A 15,563-nucleotide genomic window follows, 5' to 3' on the forward strand; every position below is an offset into this window, starting at 1 on the left:
CTCGAATTTTTAAAGCACGCCTATAGCGATTTTGGCATTTTTAACATCAAGTCAAGTCATTCATTCATTCAGAAAGTATCATTTGGTAAACTGGACTCTGATAAAGAAGACCGTAGGTACCGGTACTCTGTTATAAAATGATATAACTATGCTGTGTTTGAGCTTAATGGAATCGTTGTGAGATGCACTTTGGCTACAAATCACTAAAAAGTATGAAAAAAATTTTTTTAACAAAAAATAGAACCGACTTCAAAAACCTTGAAAATATTTTTCTACTAGTTTGAAGACGGTGCCTCAGCACGAGCCAGCAGGAGTGATTGAAGCCAAATATATAGTATGTAGGTGAGGTAGTTGACTAGTTCCACTCCTGCTGGCTCGTGCTGAGGCACCGACTTCAAACTGGTAGAATATTATTTTCAAGGTTTTTGAATTCGGTTCCATTTTTTGTTATTTTTTTTTTGTGCAATCAGCTCTTCATGTAGCTGTATGTGTAATCTAATCATTCACTTCAACTCTCGTGGCATTACCTATACCTCATGTTTACTTTACGCTACAGGGTATTTGCCGAGAGTTGACAACCTGGTAGTCTGACCAGGATCGTCTCCGCAAGACGGAACTCATCAATGAAATGTAGTTTAGATGACAATGTTAGTACAACCAACAAAAAGTACAGTCAGCAAAAAGCTTGTATTAAAAGTGTAATTTTTAACATGAACTTATTTTAACATAAAAACTTTTAGCTTGCCCTGTTCGTCGTTGTTGTTAGTAGGTCAAATCTTGCAAGTGCATTTTGACCCACGTCCAGTAGTGGGGTTGTCTTGAAATTTGGTAATATAAAGTAAGTTGGAAGACAATGCAAGTACAGTCAGCAAAAAAGATTGTATTATAAATGTCATTTTTAACAAAAAAAAAAAAACAGAAAATTATCTTTATTAATATACTTTAGAAACAAAGTAGAGTCTACCAGTTTCAAGGTGTCCTTTTGCGCATATTCCTTCAATTACTCATTAGATTCATTAGTCATAGTAATTTAATGACTAATAACTGAAGACTTCCTTCAATAAACAATTGACGCCGCGAACAATAGTTTTTTTGTCTTTTGTCCCATGTTTATTACGAGTATTAACCTCTGACCACAAAAAAATATAAAATAAATTATTTACTTCTCTGTGGCACCTCTAGCGTGTATTTAACATAAATTGGGTAGTTTCGTGGGTAAAAATAGTAGATTGTACAACAAGAACATAAAACGACCCATTTTACCCGAGACGTTTATATAGCCACCCGAGCCGGTACAGCGAGGTGGATAGACAAGTCGAGGGGAAAATGGGTATAATGCTCGAGTTTTACACTCTTCTTTTCACTTAGATTGCGAGGAAATGAAATAACAACAGTAAAAACATTTTTCACTTAGGTACTAGGTACCTTTTATTTTTCATACATTGCTAATATACTTAATTATAAATCTTTAGTTTTATTGATTTATTTTGATTTATTTCATTGATTTTTAGTTTTATACAAATTAAAAATTATTAAAAAAATGTATAGAGAAACGTTTTTGTTTTTGGCTGTTAACCTGATTGATTGCTTTGGTCTTAGACGAAGATTTTACTTTATGCACTAGAGCATAAAAAGTCATTTTATGTCGCCTAGATCCAGCATAAACACCAACTTTACGAGCGTGAGAAGTGATTTATAAATACTATTATATTCCGTCCGTCAGTTTGATTATCAGAACATATTGGACAAGTAAGTAGTTATTTTATCTTTTATCAATCAAACAAAAAGTTACATAGATGAAGCGTGTCACAGTTGGGAGTGGGGGGCCGTGCGTCACGCCGTGCTAGACTTTATAGCACCACGCGGGACTTTAACTGGCTTTATCTTCATTATTTTTTGTTTAATTGGCAAAAATAAAATTGCATCTCCAATTCCGTATGATAATCTAGCTGACAAACTAACCCACAATCTGATATATTAATAATAATAAGTCACAGTGACTGTGCAATTTTTTTGTGTAATTTTTGACAGTTTACAACTTTACCACAGATAAAGAATAAAAGGATGCTGGTGCTCGACATAGGTAAGCGTACAGATCTTATTTATGAAAAAACAAGCATTGGTGTGGCAGAACTAGATTAAACTATGACGTCATCAACTAAAATATTTTAAATAATTAATTTAAAAATAAACGTAAAAAAAAAAATGTTGAAGTTACTTTGTAAAAATGGGCATGTATATAAAAGTAATAATATTTTTAGACAATTCCAATTACAGCTGACATTATACCGTTTATTGTGGTATAGTGAGCACCATCGGATACTAGAAGATACATATTATCTTAGTAGATAATGAGGGCACCGAGCCGCGCGATCCTAATTAGTACAATAAGTAGTGCAGAAAAGATATCGCGAAATACATTACGTGGGCGATAGTATAACCGGAGGCTTGCACAATTAAACTTTTATATTTATAAACAAGACATTTTTTACGAAACCCCAGTGATATATAAGCATCGACACGTATTTAGCAATTTTTTTTACGAGAAAAAGGCAAAGGCTGAAAGCCATACAGGCAAAGTACATTTGTTACAAGCTTTTATTTAAATTGCCCTGTTTTGTTGTTGTTGTTTTTGGGTCAAATCATGCAAGCTCATTTTGACCAACTTTCAGTGGTCGGATTGACTTGAAATTTGGTAAGAATATTTATGTAAGTTGGTTCACAATGTACAGTCAGCAAAAATCGTATATTAAAAATGATATTTTAACACAAACTTCTACTGTTGTGTTTCGGCGTGGAGAGTAAGATAGCCGGTGAAATTACTGGCACTTGAGGTATCCCATCTTAGGCCTCTAGGTTGGCAACGCATCTGCAATCCCCTGGTGTTGCAGGTGTCTATGGGCGGTGGTGATCTCTTACCATCAGGAGACCCACTTGCTCGTTTGCCATCCAGTCGAATAACAAAAAAAACTTATTCTTATCAAAAAACTAAACTCTTTAATTTCGTTCTGCGATGATCTTTTTCTTCTGTTTACCGGTGTTCCACCATTCATTGGTTAATTTTATGTAACCGAAGTCTGTGATGCCGTCTCTGTTTGTTTCGTCCGAATAAACGATGACGGCATCACATTAATCTGTCAAATAAAATTCATCAATGAGTGGTGAAACAGCCCTTAGAGTTCAGATTTACACAAAATGGCGGCGCCATTTGCTAAGGTTTTTTAAAGATGGCGGATGCCAACCGAAGGGTTTCGAAGTTGACCAAGAGTACCGAAGACGCTTATGGTACCTAATGGGCCGTACTTGAGTGACTTATGATGCTCGTCACACAGAGGCCGCGGCGACCGCGACCTCCCGGTTGCGACACGAGGCCGGTATAGGTCCTAATCGGTGGAAGACGTGATTGACAAAGTCCAAGCACATTATATACATTTTTTTTTTCACACCTCTCCTTCAGAAAAATAACTTTTCCTCCCTGACGAGAGGGAGCAAAGTGCAACTTTTCTGTTCAAGGCTATCCTAAGCGTTTTATTCCAAATGTTTTTTTTTAAGTTGATAATTAAAAAACCACGCCATTGTCTGTGCTGGTTGCTCTTTAAGTATATTAAATTTAGATTTTTTGTTCAAGTTTCTTAATGCTCTGCGTGAAAAGTTGTATGAGCCATTCGGGAGCCAAATTACATTAACATTGGCCCAAGCCTTAAGGCCACCATGAAGGGGAATAATAGTAATAATAATAGGTAAAGAAACTCATGTCAGTTTGACACGAGTTCGTATGGGTGTGTAGGTACACGAAAAATCGGGTGGGTATTTCCATGTCGGTATTATCCGGGCCGATAAATAGTGTCAACCATTTAGACCGCTTGCCCTCTTTGTCACCCTATTTCACCAACTTGACTTGTCAGTGACAATCTATCATTTGTAATGATAACTCTGCCTACCTACCTACCTAGCCTAGTAGTACACCTAGTATTGGAAATTCTCGGAACTTTACAGAGTATATACACTTCCTTGCTTGTAGTTTCGTAATAAGGATAACTGCGTAACTGGCGACCTCTGCCGGTCAATTATATGCGCACGCGCATCCTCAACGCGACGGGTAATTACGGTAATTCTGTTGCCTCGTGTTTCGGATGTTCAGGGTAGACGGGGTAGACGCGGTGTAGGGTTAAGGACTTCAACTCATGAGCCACCATTGAACTTTTACAAAGGAAAAGTCATTACGATTTTCCTTGTTAATTGATGCCATGCCACCATCACGTTTACTGTCCTAGTCCTGGAACGTATGCTCAGGATGACTTCGTCCGCAGTCCCATTTCGTCACCTTCTGCTGGTGATTGTACGAACCTAATCCTATGCCACCACCAGGGTCTTTGCCCACTTATCAGCACGCCATACATACGCATTTCACCCCACCACGGCGTTACGTGCCAAGTTACGTAGCTGTGTCGTAACATAATAACTGACTTTTAATCCATTTACGTCACGGCGGAAACAGTTTCTAATCTATGGTCCATCCGTTTTTTTTTTAATTTACTGTTTTGCATTATCTGCATAATGCAATGTGGGGCACGCTTTGGAGCATTATGGCTTATGGCAACCAGCATACTACATTTAACGTGCTATTCTGCCAATCAAACACATGTTTTTTTTAAGTGATATAGAGGCAAAGGAGCAAAAGTATCATTATATTATGGGATTCATGGGACAGATTTTTTTAATGACGACTTAAAAATTCCACTCGTAAATAGTAAAAAATGTGCTGAATTTGGAATACAAATACAACATTTTTTAAATTACAGCTATTATTATAATTATAGTGTAGATTTTATGGAAAGTGAACCATTTAAGGACAGTCACATGTATGTAACACGGGAGCGCCAAAGTTCGCATACTCTTCGCAAGTCATACCGTATTTTTTGTCCGAATCATCGTTTGTCATAATTTTTTCCCCATTGAAACCTTAAAGTTTTCTGAAAATGTAAATAGTAATCCTATAGAAAACCTTAGGTTAGGTTTGTTTTATAACAATTCTTAACAATTATTAGATTCAGAGAAAAAAGAGTTATGACAAACAATAATTCTGACAACATTACATTCGGACTTTCGATAAGTATGCGAACTCACTATTCCTTAAAATCCAATAGGTGATATCGCACTTATGATATCAGCCGTAAGACGTCCACTGGTGGACATAGGCCTCCCCCATAGACCTGCAGTTGCTTCAGTTAGCAGCCTGCATCGACCGTGAACCGTCTTTAACCAGAGGGGCTACTACGAAATTCTAAAATCGAAGTTCATATCGTATCGTCCCTCTCACTCTCGTTTTAAAAAATATAAGCGTCAGCGGGACGGCAAGATACGAAGTTCGAAAGGGAGGGCCTGATCATCTGTGCATGTTGTTGGACGTTCTACGCTGCGCTTGCCGACCCGCGGTCTCCATAGGAGAATTAAGCCCCACCGGCCATCTTGTTCTGCGTGCCGTTTATGGCCTGGCCATTGCATGCCACTAATAAATTGCCATATACAACGTGTCCCTTCTGGACGATGACCGAGAATTATATTTTTACCCGACTGCCCGAAGGAGGGTTATGTTTTTCGAGCGTATGTATGTAAGTATGTATGTATGTATGCCTAAACGGCTAGACGGATTGTAACATATGAGGTATCATTGGATTCGTCATAACATACTTTTAATCTACTATTTTCACAGAAATATAAAAAAATTAAAAATAAAAAAAAAAAATTAAAAAAAACAAAAAACCCGACAGCCTTAAAAACTAAAAGGAAGAAAATAAGTCTAGTGGTCTAGAACTCTGTCAAGAAGCTCATTTAAGGTTCAACAGTCGGGACCCATTACCAAGATTTTTTGAGCTGGTTACCATTTGAATGGGTCCCGACTGTTGAACCTTAAATGAGCTTCTTGACAGAGTTCTAGACTTATTTTCTACCTTTTAAAGGCAGTCGACAGCACCTCAAGTCCAATGTCGTAAGAGGCGACTGAGAATATAGGTTAAGGTAGGTATACCGTAGGCGATTGGCTAAGTAGCAACCTGTCACTATTGTACCGTATTTTATCAAACTTAAAACTTAAAATTGCTAAAAGTGGCTCAGAAGCGGTAACGTTTCGTGTGCTCTACCTACCCCATTTTGGAATACAGGGATGTTTCTGCGTATGTGTGTGTGTATATTGTATTATCTCGATACAGGCTCTTCCGAAATATAAAATCGAAAATCTGTCATTTCTCCGTTAACCCTTCCTAGGCCCCGCGAATATAGATGTGCTACCACAAAATAAATCGAAAACGAATAATATTTATAACGAAATCAAATGATTTTGTACTATATTGTATATTTAGTAGGGTCTAAAATTGCTATGGAACCTTTTTGTAGAAAAAGTCATAATGACATGGATCGCATTGCTTCACAAGGGATTTATTATGACACTTATTGCGAGAACGTTCTACGGTGGGTCAGGAATCAAATGGTTCGACTGTACATTTTATGTGGTTTCTGCACTAAGCCTGGAAAAGAGTTAATACTGTGGCGTTTATTATGAGGCTTTTAAAGTCAACGTCAAGTGATCACTTTTGTACCTTGTCGCTTTCAGACGGTAAACAATTTCGTATGGCTTTTCAAACATGTCGTTAAAATGACAAGGTACAAAAGTGATCACTTATAATTATGACGTGGGCGCTAACGATGGGCCTCATGAGGAAGCTCAAAGTCACTCAGAGGGCTATGGAGAGGGCTATGCTCGGGGTTTCTCTGCGGGATAGAAACAGAAATGATGATACCCGCAGTAGAATAAGGTTACCGACATAGCCCGAAGAATTGCGAAACTGAAGTGGCAGTAGGCGGGGCACATTGTTCGCAGGACTGATGGCCGATGGGGTCATAAGGTACTCGAATGGCGTCCGCGGACCGGGAGACGAGCTGTCGGTACGCCTCCAACAAGATCGAGCGACGACCTGGTTAAGATCGCGGGATCGCGGTGGATCCGAAAAGCACAAGACCGGTCTGAGTGGAGAGCCTTGGGGGAGGCCTATGTCCAGCAGTGGACGTCTTTCGGCTGACGTGATGATGATGATAATTATGATGTTGACCGTACATAGGTTGCCAATAACCTAATCAACACGTTCTAATATCTTTGTCCGCAGAGTAGAGACACGCTGTATAAAGCTACCAGATACATGTAGGCAAGTTGTACATACTAACCAACTTAGGTACCTAATTATGTTGAACAAAAATGCTTTTTAACTTTCTATCTTTAACGCTATTGTCTTTGTAATTCGTACCTCGCGCGTATTCGCGGCCTCAATACAAGCTTAACAAGTGAAATAAGATACTTAGATGTAGGTAGTGCCACCATAGTTGAGGTCAAGCAAGACAGGAACATGTCATGTAATGGCAGCGAGATTTTGACATTTACTCATTCATTTCATTCATTCTCCTTTTGTCCAATCGTGCAATCAGCTCTTCATATTTATAACTGTGTGTGTAATCATTCACTTCAAACTCTCGTGGCATATTCTATGTACCGAGATTTTTGAGATCGACCTCTAAACCAACCTGTCAAACCTCAATCTTAAGTAGGGTTGCCAGATGGCCGGGACAACCGGGATTGTCCCGGAATTACGTGTCTTGTCCCGTGTCCAGGAATTACACTTTAATTTCCCGGATCCCGGAAAAAAACTTTTGTGAAAATGTATCTAATGTGGTCCTTTGTGAGTTGATAAATAAATACATTTATATTTTTATTTATTTATTTCGACTACGAGAGCAGTATTGCCTTCCATATTAAAAATTGAAGCTGCGGTTAACATTGCCGGCCTGTATTCAGAATGCACATGCCTGAGAACTGTTTTGAGGTCCTTCCAAAAGACTTGCCAAATGACAAAATCTGGGCTCACTTTTTTAAATCGACCAACGTAAGAGTAACGATTTTTTCAATTTGAAGAAAATAGTTGGTTTTGTGCCCGTGTTGATATTTAACTACTGTCCCAATTGTAACCCGAATTGTCCCGGAAATGAAATGCATGTATCTGGCAACCCTAATCTTAAGCCAGATAATATTTACTGGCTGTACTTTTTGTGTATTGTACTTGCATTGTCATCTAAACTACATTTCCGTACCAAATTTCAAGCCTATACCACCAGCCATGGACGAGTTCCGTCCTGCGAAGACGATCCTGGCCGGATTATCAGGATGTCACTGCCAGATTATTGTATAGTCACCAGATTTATATAAGTTAGCAAAATTTAAGTCAATCTGACCGCTGGAAGTGGGTCAAAAGCGCATCTCTAGTGGAAACAGCTCGGCAAGTAAGTTTCTTGCAGTGTTCTAGGCTATTGTTTGATAAAAAGCGCGTCATTTTTTAGTTTCGCCATGTCTGTCTGTCTGTCAGTCTGTCCGTCCGCGGCTTTGCTCATGGACTATCAATGCTAGAAAGCTGTAATTTTGCACGGATATATACCTATGTAAACTATGCCGACAAAATGGTTTCAATAAAAAAATCATTTTTTTTAATTCTTTAGGGTAGTACCTCTCATAGGCGTAAAGTGGGGTGATTTTTTTTTCCCATCCCATCTTATAGTGGGGGGTACCTATCGTTGGATAGGTCTTTTAAAAATTAGGGGTTTGCTAAGACGATTTTTCAGTTCATTGATTTGTTTGCGAAATATTCAACTTTAAAGTGCAAATTTTCAAGAAAATCAAGCGTCTCCCCCCCCTCTAAAATCTAGAGTAAATAGCAGCCTAAGGTATAAAATATACCTTGGAATACTTGGAAGATTCCGTAAAAAAGACGAAATTACTTAATTTTTTCGTAATGGCTACGGAACCCTCTTTCGGGCGCGTCCGACACGCTCTTGGCCGGTTTTTTAATTATATTGAACTTCCAAATGATAATGTCGAGGATATTTCTAATTCATAGAATCTGAACCATTGAATTATATATTTCCATTACAAACAATGAAACAATCTTTTCTCCTTTTATTTTTTACAAGCTTTTATTTAGTTTCACCTGTCCCGTTGTCTGTCTGTCTGTCTGTAATCAAATCTAGCAAGTTAAATTTGACCAACTTCCAGTAGTCAGATTGACTTGAAATTTGGAATACTTATGTAACTCGCGTGACAATACAATAATGTAGTAGTGACGTCCTGGTAGTCCAGCCAGGATTGTCTCCGCAGGACGGAACTCTTCAACGGTTAATAGCATCGACTTGAAATTTGGTAGGCAAATGTAGTTTGGGTGACAATGCAAGTACAGTCAACAAAAACTACTGTCAGCAAAAAAAGCTTGTATTAAAAATGTTTTTTTTTATGGTTAGGTTATTTTTAGTTTATAAGAAAGGTATCGAGCAGGTCACTTGAAAAAAAGCAATCAGAATCACCATGGACACCCATCACGTAAGAATTATATGGCTGCGTTACCGATCCGTTAAGAAAATGAATAGGCTCATTTTTTTAGGGTCGCTAAATTGTATCGAAACCGAATGAAACCGTGGCATCAGCAGGCAACCTCTCAAGCAGAGGATCGTGGGTTCGAACCCGGCATTGCACCTATGAGTTTCTCGGAATTTAATGTGTGACATTACAATCGAAGTTTATGTGTATATTTGTTTGTATGTATATTTCTTGGAATTCTATGTTTTAATACCAGCTGTTGCCCGCGACTTCGTCCGCAAATAATTCGTTTATCGCCCGCGGGAACTATAACATTTTGTGGGATAACAACTATCCTATTTCCTTCTCAGTGTGTCAAACTATCTCCATGCCGAATTTCATCATGGTCGATTGAGTACGTTAAGCGTGAAAGCGTAAAAAACAAACAAACATGCTCACTTTCGCATTTATAATATTAGTAGCATTTATCCTCATTTCTAAGAGTTTTTCGTATTTTCAAACTTAACGGCTATCGTCAAAAAACGAAGCTACAATTCCAAAACATATTGATACGTCGACACTTTCCTACTTTCGGGGGTATTTTTTAGCAAAGAATGTCCTCGAAATGCGCTGCCCTTGCATCCAAAACCGCTCATAAATATTCATAAGTAATATTGCTTAATATATATTGAGCCCGACAGTCCAGTTAGTTGCTTAAGAACCCATTAAAAACAAGGTTGAACAAACTAGTACTTAGCATAAGGACTAGCTAAAGGAAACAGTTTAAATGCCGCTCAAACTCACCTCTGTATCGTGGGTTGTAACGTATATTTCAAACCACAAGGGGTCGTTAAAATTTATCACAACACACACAATCACTATTTATTTTTACACTGTGAATTTTGACAGGTGGTTTGACAGTTTTTTTTTTTCGGGTTAGGTTTTTTATCGGAAGGCGTGCGTCGCGGTACACACCGCTTTACTAACTGCTTGCTTGACCACTTTCCAATCTTGCAGTGTGTTAAAAACAGAACAAAGTTTTAAAGTGTCCCGTTAAACGAACCTAGTGCCTTAAAACCTTCGTGTTAAAGTCTGGTATACTTCGATTATGTGTTTACGTTTGTTTTGTATTTATGGTAGTTGGAAGCAATGCATGGAATACAAAATAGTTCTTAATGATTTCAAACACAGATGGTTCCTTAGTTAAATTGAGATATTATTGTCGAGGTAAATTAGTTTGTGCGTTTGTTTAAATGATAATTGCTGAGGAAGCAAATGAATAGAAAAGTAGGTCATGACTTAAGTTAATTACCACAATCATTTAGTTAATTAACTGTAGTTGGCGCCACTGTGGTCTTATACCACTTTCATGCGGTTGAAATTTCTAGCAGGGAAGTAATACTTAAAACTTATTTTTACCCTCCGTTATTGAATAAAATAACTTTTTCTAATCAGCTTCCTAAATAACGTTGTATGGATTAGTAGGTCACGATGATGATGATGATGACAGTTGCCGCATGGACAATATAGTAGCCAGCAAGTGTAGTCGCAAAATAGCAAGGTTTCAATGAGGGCTATCGCGTATGAATTCGCCACTAGAGGCGCTAGTGTAGCGTGAGGTCTCCGAAATGTCAAATTTCATAGTTTTTTGGATGAGCTACGCGGGTTTACTTATAATTAGAATAATTTTGTGAATATTTTGCAATATCTGAAATTAATTATGGCAAATATCCGTTCCGGGACAATGAATGTGTGTGTTTTGAGACAGTTTTGTATTTCGGAAACCTTTGTCCTTCCTTTTTTCCGAACAAAACGGGGACTATGCAACACTGTGGCATGCTCGATATTTTTATGGTACGGTTTTAAGGTGTATTAAATATGATTATAATCTAAACTTTGTTTTCACGCCCGTAATAACAGACTTTAAAAGCCATACTTAAAAACATCACGCAATAGTGCGCCATCTAGTGACACAAAAAAGGAAAGCCCTTATTGAGTTCTACCACTATCTATTGTGAATTTAGTTACCAAAAATGTTACGCGATGTCAATAAAGTGACTTTTAGCGCCATCTAGTTATGAATAGCAGAACTAGTAAAGTCAGATAAAAAATTCTGGCATACCCATGCATTAAGCTCAACTTAAAACATTACATTTCATTTTTTAAACGCGTGTAGGATTAGTTTTTCTTTTAGAGCTTTCCTCTCAACAGTTAATGAGAATAATTAGATATAAGACTCGGCAAGCAAAATCGTTTAAATCTACAACCATAGCAAAGATACCACACTCTTATTTTTATAAGCGTGCACACAACAGCAAGTGACCATTAGTGAGACTCAAACCTCAGCTTTGTAAAGACAGGTAGAGAAACAAATGTGATTTTTCGTTTCAGTTGTCTCAGTTGTCTTCTACTCGACACGTGATGCCGCTGGTATCGCTATTCAACGTTCGCACGTTACAAGCATTTTAGTTAAAATATTGTATTATTGATGCCTTATGCAAATTGATTATGATGTTTTTGAAAGTAAATTGCGAATAAAGATAATATCAAAAGAATAAGATACGCCTCACAATAAAATTACCCATACCATAGTACAAGCTTTGCTTAGTTTGGGATGGTTTGGGAGTCGGTTAATGGTGTCAATTGTGCGATGATAATTATTTATTGATATTTATTGACAAAGGCTCTACGGCCCAAATGCCTTTGCCTCGCATAATTAAAATGGTGGACGGGAGCTGAGCAGCAGGGCTACTATGAGACTTGAAACTCGAAGTTCGTGTCGTGCGGTTCCTCTGACACATATACTATTTAATACGAGAGCGAGAGGGACGGTACGGTACGAATTTCGAGTTTCATAGTAGCCCTTCAGAGCTGGCTGTCAGACTGTCACTGTCATTCATCTGTCTAATCTAATAAGACGTAATATTCATTTTTATTTACTCTTACAAATACAATTGAATCATAATTATTATGGATTATTATGGAGCAATCAAACTTGCTGGGGCCGCAAGTTAGCGGCCTAGAGAACCTTAATTCATCCCATATTCTAGTATTTAGTTCGACACGTTTTTGTGCCAGTGTTGGGTTGGTTGAGTTTTTTCAAGTTCGTTGTTTTAGTTTTGTATGAAAAATGGCTGAAATATGGAATTTGGAAGCTCTGTGTCGTTGCTGTCATGTGGATGGAATATTCAAAAATCTTAATGAATATATAGTTGATAATTCCGTGGAAAATTATCTCAATTTGCTGATTGAAACACTGGGCGTTAATGTAAGTATCTCATTACATGTAACAATCAATTTGAGAATCAACTGTATACTTATCACAGGCGCTGACAGTCCGCTATATAAGCATAAAACTCAGACATAAGGCTGCGGCTCAACTGAGGCGGAGACGAGCAGAGCAGAGAGATGTGTAAGGATCAACCAATCCCTACGCATCTGATGATAATGAGGTGGAGACAAGATGTGCTGAGCTGAGTCCTTTTGGCATCACACTACAGCACAATGTCTCTTTATTTTCCTCTCTTCTCCTATTCATGTTTTTACTGTGTTTTTGTTGTGATGTAGTGTGTTTTTCTTGTCAATAAATGTTGTGAGTTTGAGTTTGATGTGGATTCAACTAATATGATTGGTCAAACCCTACACATCTCCTCTCCGCTCCGCTCATCACCGCCTCAGTGCAGCCACAGCCTAAAATGCACCCCTGAAGCATCTGTTTAACACCAATGTCTGTCTGTTCTGTTCTGTTTTGTTTGTCTGCCTGTCTTTCTGTTTGTCTGTGGCATCAAGCTCTCAGACAGGTGAACGAGAGTGAGAGGGGTGGCACAAAATGAACTTCGATTTTCGAATGTCGTAGTGGCCCCCCTGTGCCCTCTGTCCACAATCCAACCATCTTGCAGCAGTTAAAAAAGCTGAATCACGTTCCAGGGTGGAACATTTGAGCTACTAATGTCATGTTGACATCCCATACATTTGCCAAAGAAGGGTGACAATCTTTCCCAGCTCGGATAATACCGGGATGGAAATACCGACCCTGTTTATCGTGTACACGCACGCCCATAGAAGCTCCTGTCAGTTTCTATGGACGTGTACTTTCCCACTCTAAATGTTCATGGGTTTCGTAACTGTCAGTTATGACCACATCCCCACCCCACACACAACAAGTTATTTGCCTAGAAAAATATTCACTTAAATAATGGATATGGCAAAATAAGGTTGGTTGATGGTTTGAAAACGCTATTGGACCCGCTAGATGGCGCGGTTGTTGGCTGTGTTTGGTTGGTCATCATAATTTTTAACCCCTGATGCAAAAAGAGGGGTTTTATATATACCACAGTTGTGAGTATGTTTCTAGAACCGTAGCTCTTAAACGGGTGAACCAATTTGAATGTGGTTTTTTTTATTTGAATGCAGGTTTTGTAGCGATGGTTCTTAGACATGTTTTATCAAAATCGGTTCAGCCGTTTTTATGATATTGAACTTTGAAGTGGCTATGTCGGGGGTTTTCCAACTTTTCGTTGGTTAGGTTATATTGTAGTGTTTTTTCAGGCAGGACAATGTCTGCCGGGTCCTCTAGTATTACCAAGGACCATGTTTGTATTAGATAAAAAAATGTTTATGTATGTGATAGGTAAGTCATCAGATCATCAAATGTTACAGATAAAGCCTCCTCCAGCCAATGCCAGTTTCTCAATATGCGACGCTTGCATATCGAAGCTGCGCGGCGCAAGCGCATTCAAAAAGATGGTGCTGGACTGCGAAACCAAGTTTGAGGAGTACTGCAAAAGTATGTTTAAAGAACTACTGTAAAATAATTTATTGAATTAGTTTGTTAAGAGCGTTTATACAGGTTGTGACAATGTTATGCCAACTAAAACAGCTCTCCCTATCCGAGCTTTGGTTATTAACATGTTTTCCAGTTTAAGGTCTCTACACATTAGTCCGTGTCGTACCATGACCGTAATAGGAGCGTGTCAGACGGAGTGTCAAACGGAATGTCAAGCGCATACATGACACGCGACGGCGACGGTTGGTTACGAAACGTGCTAGCGGGCATAGTCTCATACTTTTCGATACAAAGAATATTTTGTCTGACATGAACCTTCGATCTACAGCAAGGCTAGAAACTTTCTTATTTAGAAGTCTTTTTTTTTTTAACTGGCCAGTTATTTATCTCAAACATCCATTATTTATTTTCAGATGAACTGCTGAGCAATGTCAAAATGGAACCAGAATACTTGGGTGAGTTTTAACAGTTTTTATATAGGGTTCCGTACTATCTACGTACTGTTATAAATCTGTTTAAAAATATATACCTCATTGAGCTTCTTGCCAGATTCTTCTCAACAGAGGTTTTTCAGAACCGGTGGTAGATTTTTTGATTTTCATAAGTGCTTGTTATATAGCTTAAATTGAATCAAGATATTTTGATTTTGACTTAAAAAAAAACATTTAATTATTGCCACATTAAAAAATAATATTCAAGGATTTTGGACTTCTCTACGCATAGTTGGAAAGTTTAATGCTAATACTACAATAAGAAATGGGTGAAAAATTAGATACAACGACAAGCGAAGCGAGAAGTGTTAGGCACTATTGCGAACACAACGCGCGAGCTGAGCGAGCGAAGCGAGCGCGCCGGGGTAGCGGCCGGCGAAGCGCCAGGACCTTATTAAATAAAGAAATAATTTGGCCCCAAATAATGCTGAATAATGTTTAATGTAATATTATGTACGGAAAAAAAGGGTTTAAAATTATATAATCTTATTCTTTGTTGACATGAAGGAGTGTTTATGCAAAATTGGTCTAGAATGGGTGTTGATGTCCTGTCAAGACTTCTTTCCTATAAGATGTACCTAGTATATTAACTTACAACTAAACTTTATTATGTTTTTTTGCAGAGGACGACGATCTGTCTGGTAAGATTTTTTTATTATAATCAAATTGAGTCAGATTTCATTTTAAATTTGTATTACAACACGTTTTTTTTGTAACTAGTAGATTTTTGCATTGTATTCAGATTTACATATCCACAAACCACAAGTCAATCTGACAAATGGATTTGATACAAGTATCATTCGGAATAATATGTTTAACCTACATACATAGAATATTGCTTCCTTAAAATAAACAAAATATTTATATTTTTTATTATATTTTCTACTTCCTTCTTCGC

General features: G+C 37.9%; 2 protein-coding genes across 2 annotated transcripts in view; one reads left to right on the top strand and one right to left on the bottom strand.

Moving 5' to 3' along the window:
- The window catches only part of emp (epithelial membrane protein), a gene marked incomplete in the record, with an annotated part of 90,690 nt that extends 80,314 nt beyond the window's left edge, over positions 1 to 10,376 (bottom strand). Inside the window, 1 exon segment of the mRNA XM_074109197.1 lies at positions 10,193 to 10,376.
- Positions 10,377 to 12,296: 1,920 nt separating this feature from the next.
- LOC141443900 (uncharacterized) lies at positions 12,297 to 15,453 on the top strand. The gene is made up of 4 exons (XM_074109275.1): positions 12,297 to 12,656; positions 14,048 to 14,174; positions 14,588 to 14,629; positions 15,289 to 15,453. Exons 1-4 carry the CDS (start codon positions 12,519 to 12,521, stop codon positions 15,324 to 15,326), a joined length of 345 nt encoding a protein of 114 aa, XP_073965376.1. The 5' UTR covers positions 12,297 to 12,518; the 3' UTR covers positions 15,327 to 15,453.
- The last annotated feature ends 110 nt before the right edge of the window (positions 15,454 to 15,563 follow it).

Source organism: Choristoneura fumiferana, chromosome 28 (genome assembly GCF_025370935.1).
Source record: "Choristoneura fumiferana chromosome 28, NRCan_CFum_1, whole genome shotgun sequence".
In the NCBI taxonomy this organism is placed as follows: Eukaryota; Metazoa; Arthropoda; class Insecta; order Lepidoptera; family Tortricidae; genus Choristoneura; species Choristoneura fumiferana.

Coding starts and splice junctions, on each gene's coding strand:
- LOC141443900 (XM_074109275.1), top strand. CDS start 12,519: ATGGCTGAAATATGGAATTTGGAAGCTCTGTGTCGTTGCTGTCATGTG. Junction 12,657..14,047: donor TTGAAACACTGGGCGTTAAT/GTAAGTATCTCA, acceptor CAAATGTTACAG/ATAAAGCCTCCTCCAGCCAA. Junction 14,630..15,288: donor AATGGAACCAGAATACTTGG/GTGAGTTTTAAC, acceptor GTTTTTTTGCAG/AGGACGACGATCTGTCTGGT.